The sequence below is a fragment of the Chrysemys picta genome, chromosome 1 (assembly GCF_011386835.1).
Source record: "Chrysemys picta bellii isolate R12L10 chromosome 1, ASM1138683v2, whole genome shotgun sequence".
Classification (NCBI taxonomy): Eukaryota; Metazoa; Chordata; order Testudines; family Emydidae; genus Chrysemys; species Chrysemys picta.
The window spans coordinates 3,641,809-3,661,711 of NC_088791.1; the positions used below are offsets into that span (position 1 = coordinate 3,641,809).

The 19,903-nt window shown below is 46.5% G+C and overlaps 1 protein-coding gene across 3 annotated transcripts in view; it reads right to left on the reverse strand.

Annotated features, from left to right (window-relative positions):
• DENND6B (DENN domain containing 6B) overlaps positions 1–18,432 on the reverse strand; it is a 36,467-nt gene extending 18,035 nt beyond the window's left edge. Inside the window, exons 1-6 of one of the 3 annotated variants that reach the window (XM_042860920.2) lie at positions 18,208–18,432; positions 8,050–8,088; positions 7,930–7,972; positions 6,220–6,332; positions 4,256–4,336; positions 1,989–2,094 (exon numbers count right to left, since the gene is read on the reverse strand). In XM_042860920.2, the coding sequence (XP_042716854.2) occupies positions 1,989–2,094; positions 4,256–4,336; positions 6,220–6,332; positions 7,930–7,972; positions 8,050–8,088; positions 18,208–18,375 (550 nt within the window). In that variant the 5' untranslated portion in view covers positions 18,376–18,432. Of the gene's footprint in view, positions 1–1,988; positions 2,095–4,255; positions 4,337–6,219; positions 6,333–7,844; positions 7,973–8,049; positions 8,089–18,207 lie in introns of those variants that run through there. The other 2 variants (XM_065551467.1, XM_065551480.1) reach the window with 2 other exon arrangements.
• Between the last annotated feature and the right edge of the window lie 1,471 nt (positions 18,433–19,903).

Below are 19,903 nucleotides of genomic sequence, written 5' to 3' on the forward strand. Positions count from 1 at the left end.
GCAAATTATCAGACACATAGATGAATATAAATTGTTGGGGAATAGTCAACATGGTTTTTGTAAAGGGAAATCATGCCTCACCAATCTACTAGAATTCTTTGAGGGGGTCAACAAACATGTGGACAAGGGGGATCCAGTGGATATAGTATATTTAGATTTTCAGAAAGCCTTTGACAAGGTCCCTCATCAAAGGCTCTTAAGCAAAGTAAGCAGTCATGGGATAAGGTTCTCTCATGGATTGGTAACTAGTTAAAAGATAGGAAACAAAGGGTAGGAATAAGTGGTCAGTTTTCAGAATGGAGAGAGGTAAATAGTGATGTCCCCCAGGGGTGTGTACTGGGCCCAGTCCTATTTAACATATTCATAAATGATCTGGAAAAAGCGGTAAACAGTGAGGTGGCAAAATTTGCAGGTGATACAAAACTACTCAAGATAGTTAAATCCCAGGCAGACTGCAAAGAGCTACAAAAGGATCTCTCAAAACTGGGTGACGGGGCAAGAAAATGGCAGATGAAATTCAATGTTGACAAATGCAAAGTAATGCACATGGGAAAACATAATCCCAACTATACATATAAAATTATGGGGTTTAAATTAGCTGTTACCACTCAAGAAAGAGATCTTGGAGCCATGGTGGATAGTCCTCTGAAATCATCCACTCAATGTGCAGTGGCAGTCAAAAAAACGAACAGAATGCTGGGAATAATTAAGAAGGGGATAGATAAGAAGACAGAAAATATCACGTTGCCTCTATATAAATCCATGGTATGCCCACATCTTGAATACTGCGTGCAGATGTGATCGCCTCAGCTCAAAAAAGGTATATTGGACTTGGAAAAGGTTCAGAAAAGGGCAACAAAAATTATTAGGGGTATGGAACAGCTGCTGTATGAGGAGAGATTAATAAGACTGGGACTTTTCAGCTTGGAAAAGAGATGACTGAGAGGGGATACGATAGAGATCTATAAAATCATGACTGATGTGGAAAAAGTAGATAAGGAAGTGTTATTTACTACTCCTCATAACACAAGAACTAGGGGCCACCAAATTAAATTAATAGGCAGCAGGTTTAAAACAAACAAAAGGAAATATTTTTTCACACAATGCACAGTCAACCTGTGGAACTCCTCGCCAGAGGATGTTGTGAAGGCCAAGACTATATAATAGGGTTCAAAAAAGAATTAGATAAATTCATGGAGGATAGGTCCATCAATGGCTATTAGCCAGGATGGGCAGGGATGGTGTCCCTAGCCTCTGTTTGCCAGAAGCTGGGGATGGATTATTTGATGATTACGTGTTCTGTTCATTTCCTCTGGGGCACCTGGCATCGGCCACTGTTGGAAGACAGGATACTGGGCTAGATGGACCTTTGGTCTGACCCAGTCTGGCCATTCTTATGTTCTTATGCATAGCAGCTCTGGGCTCCTAGGGGCTAAATAGGTCCAGGGACAATAACTGAGAGCTGGGAGACTCATTCCTGTGCTGTCCCAATAGCAACTGAAGTTAATGGGAGCTGTGCTTTGAATACACACAGTGATATAGAACACGAAGTACTCTGATTAAATCGGGTCCTAGGTGTCTCAAACTGGATGCCGAAATTAAGTGGATACTTTTGACCTCTCTGTGCCTCAGGGAGAATGTGGAAAAAATAGTGTATGATCATGTGATTAAAGACTATATCATAGTTCGTGCACACAAGGGATCCAAATTAAGGTTGCACAGACCAGCTTAATTCTTGCACTTCCTAACTTTTGAGCATTTGACTTTCCAGCCTTAATAATGGTCTTTTAACAGCTGTGCGTGTGTAATATATATATTTGTGTACTGGAACTAATTGACATTTCTCCCTACGAGTAACATGCAGCTCTGCAACACTTTGCTTATCAATGTTTTTTTCCATGGCATACATCTCTCATTTGCCTCCCCATTTACTAATATTAGATTGGTATCCCCGTCACAAAACCCTGACGCCCCCCCTTTCTCCTTACCTGCCTCCAGGCATGGCTCCAGCTTGTCAAAGTACTCAGGAGCAAGCAGCTGCAGCAGAGATTGGAACAGGTTCACATAAGGCAAGCGTGACACCAGCACTAGAGACTGAAACAGACAGACAGTAGCACCATCGTCAGCACTTTCAACACTCCGCCTACAAGAGGTGTCCAGGCTCTGCCCACCGGAGGTCCACAATGGACTCTTGACAGAAGCCCAGAAGCTGAATCTAGTTTGCCCCAAATGATGTTTCCAGTGCACTTGCTCACAGTCTGTGGAACATGTGATGGTTATTTTGTACTGGATTCTCCAGGTGTCCATGCTCAGGGAAGAGCCTGGATGTTTGTAGAAGCAGCTGTAAGGTGGAAGGAGCCAGTCTAGCAGTCTCCACTAGGGACCACTGCAACCATAAGAGATGAGTCTGCAGCCCAGCAGAAAACAGATCACCAGTGTAAAAGAGCCAGTAATTGCCAGTAGGTCCAAAGCTGCCAGTGAAAGCACACCAGGAGCTACCTGAGGGAGGAGGGTACCGAGTAGAGCTAGAAACCAGGCACAGAGGAACAAACCAGCAGAGCAGGAATCAGGGACCAGGCAGGGAAGTGATATGTGGAAGACTGGAGCAGACCAACGAAATAAGGGAAATGAGAGGTCATTTTTCCAAGTTAATGTCATTTTGCTTTTTCTGCCCATGTTTCTAATCTCACTGGGTCCCTTTATACCATCTCTGTCATTAGTTTTTATACCACCTTCCAATTCAGTATCCCCTCAGTGTGCTGCTTACTCTGCTTTTCAAATTATTCCAACTCAGATCGTTTCAATGATGGACACTTTCTCCATTCTCAGTACTTTGCCATTTGGTCTAGCCCTCCGTTTTACTCCCATCTAAGGGCTTGTCTACACTACCACTTAAGTCAATGTAACTGACGTTGCTCAAGGGTATGAAAAACCATTCCCCCAAGCGACGCAAGTTACATCGACTTAAAGCAATACCCACCCCATGCTGTTGGCAGGAGACGCTCTCCTGCCGACATAGCTTCCGCCTCTCGTTGAGGTGGAGTAATTATGCAGACAGGAAAGCGCTCTCCCGTCAGGATAGCGCGTCTTCACCAGATGCACTCCAGCGGCGCAGTGTATTGGTGCAGCTGTGCCGATATAACACGGTAGTGCAGACTAGCCCTTAGTGTGACAGTGTATTATATCCAATGCTTTCACATTACCCTCTACTGTTGTCATTCTATTGCAAAAGCAATCAAGTTAGCATGGCAAGAGCTGTTTTACATAAACTCTCCAGTACTGTCCAATTTTCCATTATCCTCCTGATTTTAAGTATCAGAGGGGTAGCCATGTTAGCCTGGATCTGTAAAAAGCGACAAAGAGTCCTGTGGCAACTTATGCTCCAATATGTCTGTTAGTCTATAAGGTGCCACAGGACTCTTTGTCGCTGATTTTAAGTGTTGTTTTTTCTCTCAGTGACTGATCCATTATTTTACTGGGGACACAAGTTGATGAGTGTTAAGTTAAGACTGCTCTTTGGAAGATACTCCAGGATGTGAGCACAGAGCAGGATAGAAGAGGAGAAGCGCACAAAACAATTATAGGGGCAAAAGAGGCTCAATCTTCTGTCAAATTATCAGACTGGCCTATTGCAAAGCGTAGGTCTCTGAGTGATAGTTTTAATTCCCCTCTGGTTCAAACTCTTTAATAGGAGGTCACTTTAGTTTTGATGGGAAAATCAAAACAAAACTGGTAATTCAATGGATGCAGATAAAAGAAAGAGAAATGGATGCCTGCAATGAATTGGAAAATCTTCCTTCACTAGACTTGAGAGAAAGAACTAGTCTGAAATTCCATACTCCTTGAGGCACCAGTTGTGTATTCCTCTACGTTTGGATGGTGTCCAGCACATTGTGGGTGGTACCATCATACAAACAACAACAAAGTACAGCATCTCTGAGCTCCTGAAGCTGGAGTGTATGGGAAGGGAGGTGTTCCTTCAGGGACTTCTCAGGAATGTATGGCACAGACGGATTGTAAATCGCTGGTCACGTGATTTATCTAGTATGGCAGCCTCTTGCAAGTTTGTTTCAGTCTACACTTTCCACGTAGTCCAGCTGTTGCAGCTTTTTTCCCCATGGCCCTGCCTGTCTCCTTGAGGAACATTTCTGGTGTCACTGAAGGGAATGGTGAGATCGTTAAGAACTATGGCTAGATGCCGTTTTACAGCCCTGTACTGCTTTAGAGCAGCAAGCTACCTAGTTTCAATACTCACCTTCTGGAAATAGCCTCTCTTCATTGAGCTGTCCTTGACTTGCCTGAAGTACACATAGCCAAAGTAATGAGCTGACTCCCGCTGCAAGAAAGAGGTCAACAAGACCATTGTCAAGGAACCTGCTACCTCCACCACCAGGCTTGAGCCTCCCTGTAGTCCAGTGGTGGCCAACCTGCGGCCCGCGTGCAGCTCATCAGGGTAATCTAATTGCGGGCTGCGAGACGTTTCGCTGACGTTGACCGGCCATAGGCATGGCTCCCTGCAGCTCCCAGTGGCTGCGGTTTGCCGTTCCCAACCAATGGGAGCTGTGGCCAGCACGTCCCTGTGGCCCACGTCGCTTCCTGCAGCTCCCATTGGTCAGGAACGGCGAACCGTGGCCACTCGGAGCTGCGGGGGGCCTTGTCTGCGGACAGTCAACGTCAGCAAAATGTCTCGTGCCCATCAATCAGATTACCCTGATGGGCCGCATGTTGCCCACCACTGCTCGTCTCAGAGATCTGTAAGTACACCTCAGCCCTGAACTACAGCACCCCCCACTACTCCAGGCCTGGTCTTCTCTTTGAGGCAACTGTCAATGACAAACGGTGTGGCAGATTTTATTAAATGGGCATGTAGGGATGAGACTGGGCCCACTGAACTCCCAATTGCAGCATAAGGAGTTGAACTCCAGGGTGTCACCCAGCCCCTTGTACTACACCCACTACTGTAATTCCATCTGTGGCCCTTATTAAAAGGGTTACTTGCTGTTCCCATTGAAATAAACCAGCTGGGCTTGCTCAGTGATCTAATCCTGGGAACTCCCTGTTGCTGTGTAGCAAGCTCTTGTCTGATTTTCAGCTTCACTCTCTGGATAGAGATGGGCTTGGAGTGCTGTGGGGGCAACACATCATCTCCTGAGCGGAAGACATGCCTGCCCTCCATCGCTCAATAGCACTCTCTCCAGACAAACTCTTGAGTCAATACCATTCTGGCTTTAGCCAGGACAGTAGCTTTGACAAAGGACCCGAAGGACAGAGCTTGTAAGGCAAAAAAAACAACCCCATGGGATTTGATAAAAATCCCTCACCATTAGTTGGCATTTACAACATCCCTAAGTTCCCACAACTGGCACTGGGGTAGAGATGGAGCCTAATTACCAACACAGTGGACCAGGCCTACTATTCCTTGGCATGTCAGGGTTCTATTGATCTAGGCACTTATAACACATCAGGCATTACTTTCCCAGGAGCAGCATCTAGTTTTTTAGCAGTCTTGCTCCTCTGGCGGTTCTTTAGCACCACTTGGAGCGATCTCTGAGCGGGCCCCCTTCCCTTGCTGACTGGAGAGATTGTGTGTGTTGTGAGAGCACTAGGTGATGAGAGAGTCCAGAATATTCCCAGAATTCCTTCTCTGTGCAGCAGTCACCATGAGTCACTCCCCAGGGCATATGACGGCTGGCGTTAAGAAAGCTTACACAGGCACCTGAGGGACTCTGACACCAAACAAGGGAAGAAGGAAGAGGAAATAAGGACAAACTCCTGCTCTAGCAGGAGAATCAGTACCTGACCACACTTACCTTCTCTGTGTGAAATGAACTAGCCAGTACAAGAGAGAATCACAAACCAGAACTCCAGGAGTAGAAAGCTATTCTAGGTCACCAGAGCTCTAACATTCGTCCCCTGTTTGAGCGGAGCACTAACACTCCTTCAGCCTGGCTCATTCCAACACATCACATCTTGATCTTTATTCCCACAGAGAGGTTAAATCCTTGGCAGTATGTCCCTCTACTCACATTAAGATGAATGTGAATCCCTATGCTGAAAATTTACCCCTTTGTGATTATTCCCATGGCCTCGGGCAAAATTCAGTCAAACGGGACAATTATTTACAGGAAAAAATAAATCCATGTTCACATTTTGTTTTTAAACACACGAATGCCATTGTTCATTTCGCAGGTGCAAGCTGCATACTGTGCAATAACTGACCTGTAGTGTTAGGGGGGCTTCTCGGTTATATTCGCCATCATCCCCAAAATGAGTGTTTCTCTGCCCCCCAGACTGACGGAGACGGAAGCTAAATTGAGTATCTCCTAGGCCGCCTGAGACAGAGACAAGATCACACACACTCAAGAAGAAGGTTCAGTAAAGAAAGGACGAGGGACTTTGATTATCAAAAAAATTTAAGGAAGTAAAAACCAGTTAAAATATATCAAACTCAAATTAGCAGTGAGAGAGTAACAGCAAAACAGTAGGATCAATTAGGAAGGAGATGCAGCAGATGACAGGAATTTGTATTGATGTATTTATTATGCACTCATTTACTGGGAACATTAAAAACGTCAGCCAGTACTGCCCACACCGAGCAGCTGCAGCCCTCGCCCTATCATCCACCAGATTGGAAACCTACACATCTATAGTTTTGATCCAAAACTGCATAAAGGGTTGGCTGAAAACACAGCCAGTGCACCGTACCCCAAGAGCCAGGATGTATTTGTTCTGGCAAATGGCCAAGCTGAGTGAGTTCCACAGCTGGGAACCCCCACACTGAGAACACTTTGCACATGGTACAAGAGCATGACATTCTCGCCAGAGATACCCCAGATTGGAGGGATGGGCAGAGAGACACTGACAGAATATGTGCAAAGTGAGTTCACATCATTTTAGGCTCCAAATCATCATCATGCATGTGAAAGGAGAGCCAAACTGGGACTGATATTCAGGTCTATGGAAAACTGACTTGACAGTCCAAGGATGGGCAAAATGCAGCCCACAGAGTTCTACCGTGCTGCCATTCTCATCTCATATACACGTGCAACCCGCAGCAACTACAACAGGAAGCTGGAAGGATTGATTTATGATGAAAGAGCTACATATGTAAAACTAAACACTGATTTAGGCTAATCAATGACTAATGCACTCCGTAGGGGAGAGACATGATACACCCTTCACATTTTTGTAGATGCTTAAGCCCCAAGGAAGGAAAGGGATTATTTTGTGTGTTATGAAGGAGTACAGCTAGAAATAAAGGGATAACACTAAGAACAGAAAAATTTGGGATGGACAGCAGAAGTAGTAGAAAGGGCTCAGAAAGGAAGTGGTGGAAGCACCATCTCTAAGGACAATTAAAACTCAACTGGCCAAAGCCCTGGAGAGCAGACTGCAGGAAACAATCATGGAGGGATTTACTGGCCTAATACAGCTTTCCATCTCATGGCTATCTTTCTGATTTGCAACCACAGACTTTGAATTTGTTGTGTTTTGTTCTGAGAGAACCCCTTCCCCAGAAAAGCTAAGTACATTTCTCCCTGTGCTGAGCCATCTTCTGCATCAAAATGCTGATATCAGCATGGACAGCTGCAAGTCCGGGGAAATTTAGCCCTGATTACTATTTTTAATACTTTTTCTGCATCTGAAAAGCATGAGCAAAGCTTGCACATAGAGAAATTCTCCAGTCAGCCGCTAGATCACAGGTTCTGCATCTATTTAGATAAGGATCAAAATTCAACTGGAAACCTCTCCATGCAGCCCTGATGCCGGAGTGCTCTCTGAGGTCTTCATTCTGGAAGATACAGCCCATTGTTCTCTCTGCTACATTACAGATGCTGACTCACTCTTTCTAATATGAACCTTAATGTCTCTTTCACAACAACAGGAACCATCCTCATTCTCCATGCAGAGCCCACAGATGCAACCTACCCGAGTAGGAGTCTGGGAAGGACAAGTAGCAGATGTTGGTTTTCTGTAACAAACAAGAACACATTGTAAGACACCCTCTACCACACCTACTGATCTTTAAGACAGAAGAAACGATCCTACCTCTTTTTCTGTCAGTCTGAAGTCATAAGGATACACCAACTACAAAACAAACAAGAGATGACAAGCTGTAGACTCCGGCCATTGCTACGTTCCCCCAAACTCACCCCCACCAGGCCAATGTTTTTAAATGTACATTGCTTCCTGGCTGTAAGAAAAAATCAGGTTATATAATCCACAGACTCTAGCTCACACTATTAACAGGTAAACATACCCATTTAGAACCTGATAGTACAGTGAGTTATCAAAAGGCAGCCTGTGGCAGAAGCCACATTTATTAGATAAACCAATCTGTAGACAGAAAGAATTGTTCACATTTTAATTCTGACATCCCTGATTTAAAAACTAGCAGTTCTTTGAACTTTAAAAACTAACTACTAAGTAGCCTGAAGCTTAAACCTGATAGCAGAGATTGCTGATTTGATGACTGTGCTCTCTACAGCAAGCCAAACAGAACTATCCTCATTCAGCCTGAAATTGTTTCGAAGGCCCCAATTCAGGAAAGCATCTCCATTCAGGACAGCACTTAAGCATGGGCCTATCTCTATAGTTGTTTTTTTTTCTGCTTTTGAACCTGGCTAAGAAGGCACCTATGTTTCTTTAAAATGGTCCAAGTGTTCAGAAGGTGGCAGAGGGGACCATATCCTGTGACCACTGCAATGGAACAGCAAACGTATAAGAACGTAAGAATGGCCATACTGGGTCAGACCAATGGTCCATCTATCCCAGTATCCTGTCCTCTGACAATGGCCAGTACCTTCATTTCAGAGGAATGAACAGAACATGACAATTTTGAGTAATCCAAGCCCTGCCAGCCAGTCCCAGCTTCTGATAGTTGGAGGTTTAGGGACACCTGGAGCATGGGATTCCATCCCTGACTATCTTGGCTAATAGCCATTTATGGACCTGCCCTCCATTAACTTATCTAATTCTTTTCTGAATGCAGTTATACTTTTACCCTTCACAACATCCCATAGCAACATGTTCCACAGGTTGACTGTGTGTTGTGTGAAGTAGTATTTCCTTTTGTTTGTTTTAAACCTGCTGCCTATTAATTTGATCAGGTGACCCGTTTCTTGTGTTGCCTAAAGGGGTAAATAACACTTCCCTATTCCTTTTTCCACACCATTCATTATTTATAGATCTCTATCATACACACCCCCTCTTAGTTGTCTCTTTTCTAAACTGAACAGTCCCAATCTTTTTCATCTCTCCTCATACAGAAGCCATTCCATGCCCTTAATCATTTTTGTTGCCCTTCTCTGTTCATTTTCCAATTCTAATACATCTTTTTGAGATGGGGCAACCAGAAATGCATGCAGTATTCAAGGTGTGGGCATACCATGGATTTATGTAGTAACATTGTGATATTTTCTGTCTTATTATCTATCCCTTTCCTAATGGTTCCTAACATTATTAGCTTTTTTGACTGCTGCTGCACGTTGAGCAGATGTTTTCAGAGAACTATGCACAATGACACCAAAATCTCTTTCTTGAGTGGTAACAGCTAATGTAGATCCCATCATTTTGTATGTTCAGATGGGATTATTTTTCCATTATACATTAATTTGCACTTATCAACATTTAATTTCATCTTCTATTTTCTTGCCCGGTCACCCAGTTTTGTGAGATTCCTTTGTAACTTTTTGCAGTCAGCTTTGGACTTAAGTATCTAGAGTAGTTTTGTATCATTTGCAAATTTTGCATCCTCACTGTTCACCCCTTTTCCAGATCATTTAAGAGTATGTTGAACAGCACAGGTCCCAGTACAGACCCCTGGTGGACACCACTATTTACCTCTCCCTATTGTGAAAAATGACCATTTATTCTTACCCTTTCTTTCCTGTCTTTTAACCAGTTACTGATTCAGGAAAGAACCTCCCCTCTTATCTCATGACAGCTTACTTTGCTTAAGAGCCTTTAGTGAGGGACCTTATCAAAGGCTTTCTGAAAGTCCAAGTACACGATATCGACTCGATCACCCTTGTCCACAAGCTTGTTGACACCCTCAAAGAATTCTAATAGATTGGTGAGGCATGTTGTATGTTTGACTCCAACCTCAAATGCCTAAAGAATTATGCTATAAGGTCAATGGGATTTGTCACCTAATGCTTCAAATGCAAAAGAAACTAGACTGATTCTATGTATCTAAATTGAAAACAAATTCCATTTTGTACTTGAAATATTTAAGTGCTGCTAGCGCTGCATCTATGTGCCTGTAGACTGCGTAACCCAGCTAAGGAGAAGTAAACTCATTCAGCAAGTACAGAAATCTGTGTGCAACTGACATACACCAGCGAGGTTCTTTCCAGAACAATAATCTCAATCACAAATACAAAGAGACGTGAGGAATTCTGACACAGCGATAATGATATTAAGCTTTATATCCCACCTTTTACTCTGATGGATCCTAAAGTATTTACCACACGTTATTAACAAACCATGCAGCAGCTGCCCCAAACAGCCCTTCTGGACAGAAAATGAAGAATAACGTAGCCAAGTGAAATTGCAGGGGGGAATTTTAGGTAGGCAGGTTACTGGCACTTTGAAAGCAACTTGCACTGGATGACCTGCAAGACAGGGATTTTCTAGGCACAGTCTAATTCTGAGGGTCTCAGGAGGTAGTTCTGTTTCAGGACAGTATGAGAACCACCTGGTACTCAAATCAGAAGCTGTTTTCAAAACTTGGCTTCTCCTACCTGTCTATTAATAGCTACTCTGGGCTCCAAGCCAGAGCTTTGAAGGTTCATAGGATCAAGCCAATCCTAGCTCTAGTAATTCCTCATAGCTTCTTTGGCAGCCTGGCCTAATCAGCTTCTGAACATGAGTCAAGTTAACTATTAGAGACTACGCTGACAGTGCAGCCTCACCACACAAAAAAGGCATAAGCTATAAAACGCCAGGAGTGAAGTTATGACAGGTACAGTGCAGCGGTGAAGGGGCAGATGTGTGATAAAAGCAAGGCCAAAGAACCTATGCTTTTAGACATCAAGATGTGATGCATTAGAACTGCACAGGAGGAGCATAATTATTTGCATAAAATGCTTGATGTATTTTTGCAATGAGCAGCTGACTCCAAACTCATATGGCTATGACCAATTTGATCTTCAGTCCAATTTCCCTTTCTGTAACTTCCACTTTATCACACACAGAGCAAAGGCTCCAACAAGGGGGGAGGGATAGCTCAGTGGTTTGAGCATTAGCCTGCTAAACCCAGAGTGGTGAGTTCAATCCTTGAGGGGGCCACTTAGGGATCTGGGGCAAAAATCAGTACTTGGTCCCACTATATATAACAAAAGTGGAGTCCTGCATGCCTGAAGTCTATTCATTCTCAAATGATCAGCCAACCAAACAGTTCATGAATCCAGTACAACCACTCTTTCTGGAAGACTTACTGCTTGTGGTCTAAGTGCTAGACTGGAAGACAGGAACAGAATTCTGATACCACCTCTACCATGGCCTCCAGCAAGCCACTCAAACCAACGTTCTCAAATGCGGACACTGAGGTTGGCCTCCTTACTTGGGCCTGATTTTCAGAGATGTTAAGCATTTACTTCAATTGGAGCTGCAGGCCATCAGCAGTTTGGAAAATCAGGCCCAAATGTCTCAGGCTGACTACCCAAACATTGAGACACTAAAAAATCAAAGGTCACTTTTGGAAGTCTGATCCTTAACATCTATACCTCTGCTTCCCCAGTAAAATGAGCTAAGAATACTTACCCACCCAGGAGAAGGTTGGGAATAAGTTAATACTCATTAAATACTTTATGGATGAAAACAAAAATCCAGAATATTTAGGATATAGCACAGGGGTCGGCAACCTTTCAGAAGTGGTGTGCGAGTCTTCATTTATTCACTCTAATTTAAGGTTTCGCGTGCCAGTGATACATTTTAATGTTTTTAGAAGGTCTTTCTATAAGTCTATAATATATAACTAAACTAATGTTGTATGTAAAGTAAATAAGGTTTTTAAAATGTTTAAGAAGCTCCATTTAAAATTAAATTAAAATGCAGAGCTCCCCGGACCAATGGCCAGGACCCGGGCAGTGTGAGTGCCACTGAAAATCAGCTCGCGTGCCGCCTTCGGCACGCGTGCCATAGGTTGCCTACCCCTGACATAGCACTTTTCAATTGCAAAAATGTACTGTGTATAAAAAGGAACTTTTCATGGTAAAGATCCCTTGAAATCTAAACGGGAGCCCCAATTGGCTGAAGTCACTCAGTATTCTCCGTGAAGAAGGAACTCTCCCACCCAAGCTAAGTTAACAGTGTGCAGCCTACTTGTACTGTTGAGAAAGAACCATTCCACTAAGGCTCCCCCATTGAAATCTACAAGGGCCCCGAGTGTTCTGCTGCTGTCATAGCAACAGAAACTGTATCCCTGAATATGGAGTCTGGTAGTTTAAAATAGCCCCTGCTGCACAAAGCGCCTGTGTTTGGAGGGGTTTAGGAAGGGAGGGGTTGTGCTTTTGTGAAATGGGTTATTTTAGAACCACCAGACCCCATTTTCAGCAGTCCGCTGTCTGTTTCTATGACAGCAGCAGCCGAGCAGTCAGGGCCCTTGTAAAGTTCAAAAGCAATGTGCTAGTAAGATCTGTTCCCAACAGCACCTACAGACTCCAAACTGTTAACCGGAGGGAGAAAAACAAAAAAAGATGGGGAAATATTTTGAAATTTTCCCTATTTTTGTTGTCGGGGTGACAGACTGACAAAATCCCAAACAAGCCTTATGGAATTAAGATAAAGGTACTAGGGTTAATATCTTTGGGGTACATTGTATTAACAATGCAATTGTGTATGTGTTGTGACATTGTACAGACCTTCTCTAGAAGGAAAGGGGGATGCTAATGAACTTCATCCTTTATCACGCTTGGAACCCACCCCTGCAGGGATATATACAGATACTAGTTCAAACTGAATTCTCCAGAGACCAAGAGACAAAAAAGAGACTTTTGGCTAAAAAGCCTGGGTTTAAAGTGCCTCAGGGCCTTCTTCCTCATACAGCAGACAGGACCTCTGGTCCACGGAGGGCTCTAATCCTTAGGGAAGGATTGGAAGAACTTGGCCTACTGAGGCCTCATAAGACTGGGTGCTTGTTCTGAGCTGGAGTTGTGATGAACTGGTAACCACAGGGTCTCCTGTAGGGTGGGGGACTGAAGGACTCATCTGCCAGAATCCATCTTAGGAACTTGGAAGTTCCAGATAAGCTTATTAGCAGGTGTGTAAGTTCTTTTATTGTTTTAATGCGTCTTCTCTGTAACGCTTTTTACCTTACATTTGGCTTGCTTAGAAAGAACTGTGCAGTAACTTACAACTGTTGACAATCATTGTCATCAGTCTCTGGAGAGAAAGCAAGCAGGTCTGTATAGGCAGACTATCTGTGCTGAAAATACAGCGAAGGCCAGGAACTGTTCTGCCTGGACATATCCTCGTCAGAAGGGATTGAGATGCAGTTCTCCACCTAAGAGAGGCAACAGCTGGGGAACTGGAAGTCTGAGAGTGAGTGCCCTTGCTGGACCACTGAGGGGAAATACAGGTGCAGTTGCCCTGAACTGAGATCGTCACTTCATAGGCTATTTGAGGAAACATGCTGGTGCATGACTCATAACCAGTGTAATTCTATCTGATTCCTGCATCAGCTGATGCCTCCTTTCGTAGCACCTATTACAGTTCGTATTATATTATACGTTTGAACACCACCAAGGCCCTAACTTAAGCCAATGGAACGCTTTATGTTCAAGACTGATTGAATATCTGTGCTTGGGGACAGCATACAAATCATGCAACATTTGGAAACGTGCAATCCCTAGGCTACACTGACACCTGTAAAGGTGTATCAAGAGTTCCCATTCCATTTGATGGATCCACAATACAAACTAGGCTTGCCTTCAAGCATATTGTTGTTAAAGGACAAGAACTGTGAACCAGGATGGCTCCAATTACATGGCTTTTATACAGATCTAGAGCAGCAAGGGGAAGGAAGAAATGCACTGATCTTAATAACACTGAAAGCTCCAACCACTCAGATCCATCTGGAAGAGTTCTATTCAGACAAAAATATTTGAGACAGCACAGTTTTGAAGAACCCTATAGCAAGGCTGATTAGGTCTCCCGTGTTTTTATTTTTATACATCTCCAAAAGCTCGTTAAGCACTGAAAAATAAAATAAAGTCCAGTAAACAGTTAAGAAATCCCAGTATTTAGAATGAATGTATCCAGGATGACTGTGTCTGCAAAGTACACAGAAGGAATAATTTTTCACTCTCCTGTCTCAGAGGTGGAAGGCAAAATCTGAAGGGTGGGGTGGGGGTTGGAACAATGTCAGCGCCCATTTATGTATTGAGAGGCCAAACAGGTAGTGCCAAAGAGAGGCAAAGGTAAGGCACACACTAAGAACTCTCAAACTTAGTCTCAACGTGGGCTATCGGCAATTGGCGGAACCGGTGCCCTTCACCTAATTTGTATCCAAAAGAGTACAATGCTGCTTCCCTGTTGCTTAATACACAGGCGCAGCCCACAATAATTACAGGTCTCAGAATGCAAATCTTGCTCCAACCAGATCTACCTCTACTGCAGAACTGTGATGGCCACATGTGGAATACACCTACTCTGGAATAAGACACATCACTGCTGTTTCATGGATTTCCACTAACATGCAAAACAAAAGCCTTTTTTGACACCAGTGCATCTTCATGCACAGATTGCCAGAGGTTGCTGCAAAGAAGTATGGTGTACACCCAACCTGAGCAAAGCGGAAAAACGTTTCTCCCCACCTCTATATCCATTTTGCAATGCCATTGGCAAAGGCAAAATTCTTCTTCTAAGTATTTATGAAGTGTCAGTCCGAGGGTCTGCACAGCAGCTGGGAGGATGCTTCCCAGCATGGGTAGACAGGCGTGTGTTAGCTCTGTCAGCATGCTAAAAAGAGCAATGTGGCCACAGTGACACAAGCCGCAGCTCAGGCTAGACATCCAAGTACACACCCAGGTGGTCGGGTGGGATTGTGCTCAGCCAGCCCGAGCTGCCGCTGCCTGTGCCACCGCAGCCACACTGCTATTTTTTGCACGGCTAGCTTGAGCAGAGCTTATGTGTGTCCGTCTATCCCCGCTGGGAAGCGCCCTCCTCAGCTGCTGTAGACATACCATAACTATAAACATCTCTGCAGAAGCATACTGGGCCACATATAGACACACATTTCTCTAACAGCTTGATCTCAATGGTGCGGTATTACAGTAGCATCCAAAGGCCCCAGTCAGGACTGAGGTCCCATCACACCCGATGCTATACAAACATATTGTAAGACATTCTCCCTGCCCCAAAGAGCTTATAGTCTAAGGTTCTGACCCTGTAATTGACCTTGTGTGGATGCAATGATCTGTCCGAGTGGAGTCAATCACAGGATCAGTACCTAATTTAAGACCAGCGAGATAATGGGAGGGAAACGGATGTGTGTGGAAGGATTAGGGAAATGATGATAACATCACAGGATTAAAGTCGCTAACTAGCGTATCTCTCGATGGTTCAAAACCATTTAAGATTCTTTTTAAATTACGTTCTTACAATTCTCTCCCAAAACACAACAGCTTGAGCTCTCTAATCATTTGCTTCTTTCCCACCCAGGAAACACACTGAGTTTCCATGCTTAATTCCACCCACATCCCTCCTCTGCCCCAAACTCTCTCCCTTGCTGCAGAGAACACTGTGGGGTTCCCCTTCTGCTTCCTCACAAAGGTGAGAAGGACCAGACAGTGTGGCCTGTCCTAGATATAAACTGGTAAAAAGAGGATGTGGCATCACCAAGGTCCTGAGATGGCCCCACCATGTTCCAGGCAGCTGGTGCTGTCAGATAAGTGCTTCTCCATCCTCTTACACCAAACAGAAGGAGACTATCCCATTTCAACATGATTTGCTGCATTGCCAAGTCAACCATATGCAAGTTCAAGTCCCACTTCTCATCTAACAATGGACAGGTAGTGAAGGGTGAGAGTTCAACTTCTTTCAGGTTAAGTATTCATTAGGATCTATGAAATACTTATGCTAAGAATTATCCTGATATGCCACCACAGCCCCCAGATCTGCATGTTCTCTCCAGGATTTAGTAGACCTGGCTGTGAAGAAACACATCCACTGTGAATGTAAAACTGACTGAACGGTGGGGCGGAACTTTTATTTTAATATATATTTTATTTTCAAACTACACAGAAAGTAAAAATAAATGTAAATGTCCACGGAACAAAAGCAAAAAACTCCCCCAAACAATTCCTAGACAAAGATGTGCTAGTTTGACCTCTAGCTCCTCCCATCTAGGGACCTCAAAGTGCTATAACAATAGTTAAGCCTCAGTTCCCTAGGAATCAGTATCATCCCCGTTTTAGAGACTGTAAATAAACGGAACAGAGAGGGGTAGTTCCTGTGATCACACAGTGAGTTACAGGCAGGAGATGGGGTTCGAACCTGGGGTTCAGTGCAATCAGTGGAAATGTCTGTTAACCCTATAGTGCAAGATCCTTTCTTATGATGGGACCTCAAGCTCTCCCCTGAGCAGGGTGGGCTTCAACCCTTCAGCCGCCTCACATGTGCCTAGCTCCCTTTGTGTATCTTTCAATTCCCTTCCTCCACAGGGTCCCCCTGAGGCTCCATGTTCTCCCAAGAAGGGAACCCAAGCCCTTTCAGTTAAGTATTCCCCATCCCCAAACAATTCTCTCCATCCCTTATGGGGAATTCTCTATGGGGTCCAGGTGGGGGCCAAAGTTTACCCTTGTTCATCCCCTCACCTCCATAGCCATCTGCCCCCACCCCCACGGCCTCCCCGCCTCAGCTCCCCCATCACCCCATGCAGGGTCTTCCCTAGGAGGGTGCGGAGCCCGGGACAAATAAGCCTGTATGGGCCCCCTTAACATTTTTTATACAGGTGAAATCTGCTGTGGGGAGGGGATACCAGTGCTGAGGGACGATGGAGAGTCACAGGGTGGCACCTGTGCTAAGGGCGAGGGGACCCCTGTGCAGGGGGGTCCCAGAAAAGGGAAGGATCCGGGGCAGAAGGGCAATGGATGGGGTCAGCCTGGCGCGTTCCGGCGGTGCTAGGACGCTGGCAGCCGGTGCGGCAGCAGGCGAGTAAGAAAAAGAAATACAATGCGCGCTTCCCACCAGTGAGTGCAGGCTTGACCCCTGCTGCCGACACCAGGCCCCCTGCTAACTCCTTGGCCAGCCTGCCCCCCTAACCCTAGCTCCCCTGGCTGGCCTAGCACCCCACACGACACAGGCACATTGAAGCAGGGAACCCCCCAAAGCACAGGACCCAGAGCGGTTGCCCCGATTCAACATACCCAAGGGACAGCTCTGACCCCATGGCCCCTCATACTTGCCTCCATGGACCCACTTTGCCCATGCACCCCTTGGCCACCTCCACCCCCGCACCTCCCTTGCTCCTCCTTTATGCCTCCCTCCATAGCGCCTTCACCTCCCGCCCACCTCGTACCCCCAGACCCTCCTCACCTCCATGCCCCCCCATACAGGGGGAGGAGGTATTTCCCAACCCTCCTCACTCCATACCCCCAGCCCCTCCTCACCCCATGGCTTCCTCCACTCAGGTCCCTCATATTCACCTCCATGGCCGCCTTTTGCCCATGTCTGTCCTCCCCACCGTACCCCTTGGCCGTCTCCATCCCTTCATCCTGTACCCCACAAGGCCCTAGAGCCCCCCTCAGCCCATGCCCTCCTTCACCTCCATGTCCCCAGAGCCCCCCCTCACCCTATACAACCAGAGGCCCCCTCAGCCCATGCCCCCCACTCTGTTCTCTCCAGGGTGCCGCTCACCTCCCACCCCCACAGGCCCCCTCACCCAATACCCCCACACCCCCAGCGCCCCCCCACAGTCCCCCTCACCCTCCCACACCCCCAGAGCCCCCCTCCACAGCTCCCCCCCACCCCGTACCCTCTGCCCCCCACACCCCCAGAGCCCCCCTCCACAGCTCCCCCCCACCCCGTACCCTCTGCCCCCCACACCCCCAGAGCCCCCCTCCACAGCTCCCCCCACCCCGTACCCTCTGCCCCCCACACCCCCAGAGCCCCCCTCCACAGCTCCCCCCCACCCCGTACCCTCTGCCCCCCAAACCCCCAGCGCCCCCCGTGCCCCGCCCCGCGGGCCCGAGCCCCCCGCACCTCCATGGCCTGCCCCAGCTCCAGGTCGAAGGTGACCACGCAGACACACTCAAGCCAGGCGGAGAAGCGGGCCCAGGGCAGCGGGGAGGCCCCCGGGCCCGGCTCCGGGCAGGAGCACACGGGCGGCTCGCCGCGGGGCCGGGGCTCGGCGCTGCTCAGCGCGTCCATAGCAGCCAGCGGCGGCCGCTCCGCTCCCCTCCGCTGCCGTGACAACCGGGGCGCGCCCGCCGCAGCGCCCCCTGCCGCCCGGGAGGACCCGCTCCGCGGCAATGACCATAGAGACAGCCTCCAGCCAGCTAGAGCGGCCGCCCCTGGCCTCTCTGGACCGTAGGGAGCCAGCGAGTCTGGCTGTAAGGCAGGCAGGGCAGCCACGTGCGGTGGGCTGGGGGTTGCAGGGTAACTCAGGGGGGGAGGAGGAGGAGGAGGCGGGGGGTGATAGCAGGACACGGGGCGCGTACTGCCCCGGGCCTGTGGGAGCTCGGACTCCTGGGTTCCACCCCCACTCCACCACTTATTTGCTGTGTGACCACTCCGCCCTTCCGTGCCTCAGTTTACCATGGGCTAACACCGCTGCTCCTGAACGCAGGGAAGGCCTCAAGCACAGTATAAATACCAAGCCTTCCTTTGCACCATTAACCTTTTTAAAGGACCCCACCACTGCTCCGGAATTTACCGCCTCACTCCCTAGTCCAGGCAAGCTAAGTCAAAATTAACAATGGGGAGGGGAGAGACTTCTGCCTGAACAATGCCGCAATGTTGCGTTACAACAGCAGCACCTCTTATTGCTCCACGGGACAAACTTACAAAGGTATCCATCGACCTGTGGGGGGGGGGCCCGGGACTGGAATAACAGGCTGTAAAAGTGCAGCTCTGGTCAGAATTAATATGAATTGGCAGAATGGTGTGTGTAGAACCCAGGACTGGAATAGGACTGCAGGCATGCTGTTAAATTGAGGTGTGGTGGCAAAACTGAGTGTTGGAGGCTTTCACTGCACTTGCCTCTACTGTACGCTATTTGGCTGCCTCACATTCAATACAAAAATCCAGAAACAACAAACCACCTAACATTCCTAGTTACATTGAAAATAATTTGGAAAAGATCATTTTAGGGAAGATTCTCAAACATGCTAATAAAAGAGACTTCAACACTCAAGAGTTGGTGTAGTGCAGGAGATCCTGTGAATTAAGATCAATTTCACCACACAGACATAACAGCAGGTAGCATCTTCTGTCCACCCAACTGCTGTTATATTCACTCTTCAGTGGATGGCAGTTAAGGAGGGAGTCTGAAGATGGAAATAGTCACCAGTCAAAAGCAACAGAGGGTCCTGTGGCACCTTTTAGACTAACAGAAGTATTGGGAGCATAAGCTTTCGTGGGTAAGAACCTTACTTCTTCAGATGCAAGAAGAAGTGAGGTTCTTACCCATGAAAGCTTATGCTCCCAATACTTCTGTTAGTCTTAAAGGTGCCACAGGACCCTCTGTTGCTTTTTACAGATTCAGACTAACACGGCTACCCCTCTGATACTAGTCACCAGTCAGTATCCAAATAATAAACCCGGTATCTCATAATGCATCCTTTTTCTTTTAAACTAAGCCTATTCCTGAATCTCTGCATGCAGCATGTGTTAGTGCGTGAAAAGAAAAGACTGAAACTGACTATATGCAGAAAATGGCCAGCCTGTTTCCACTAAG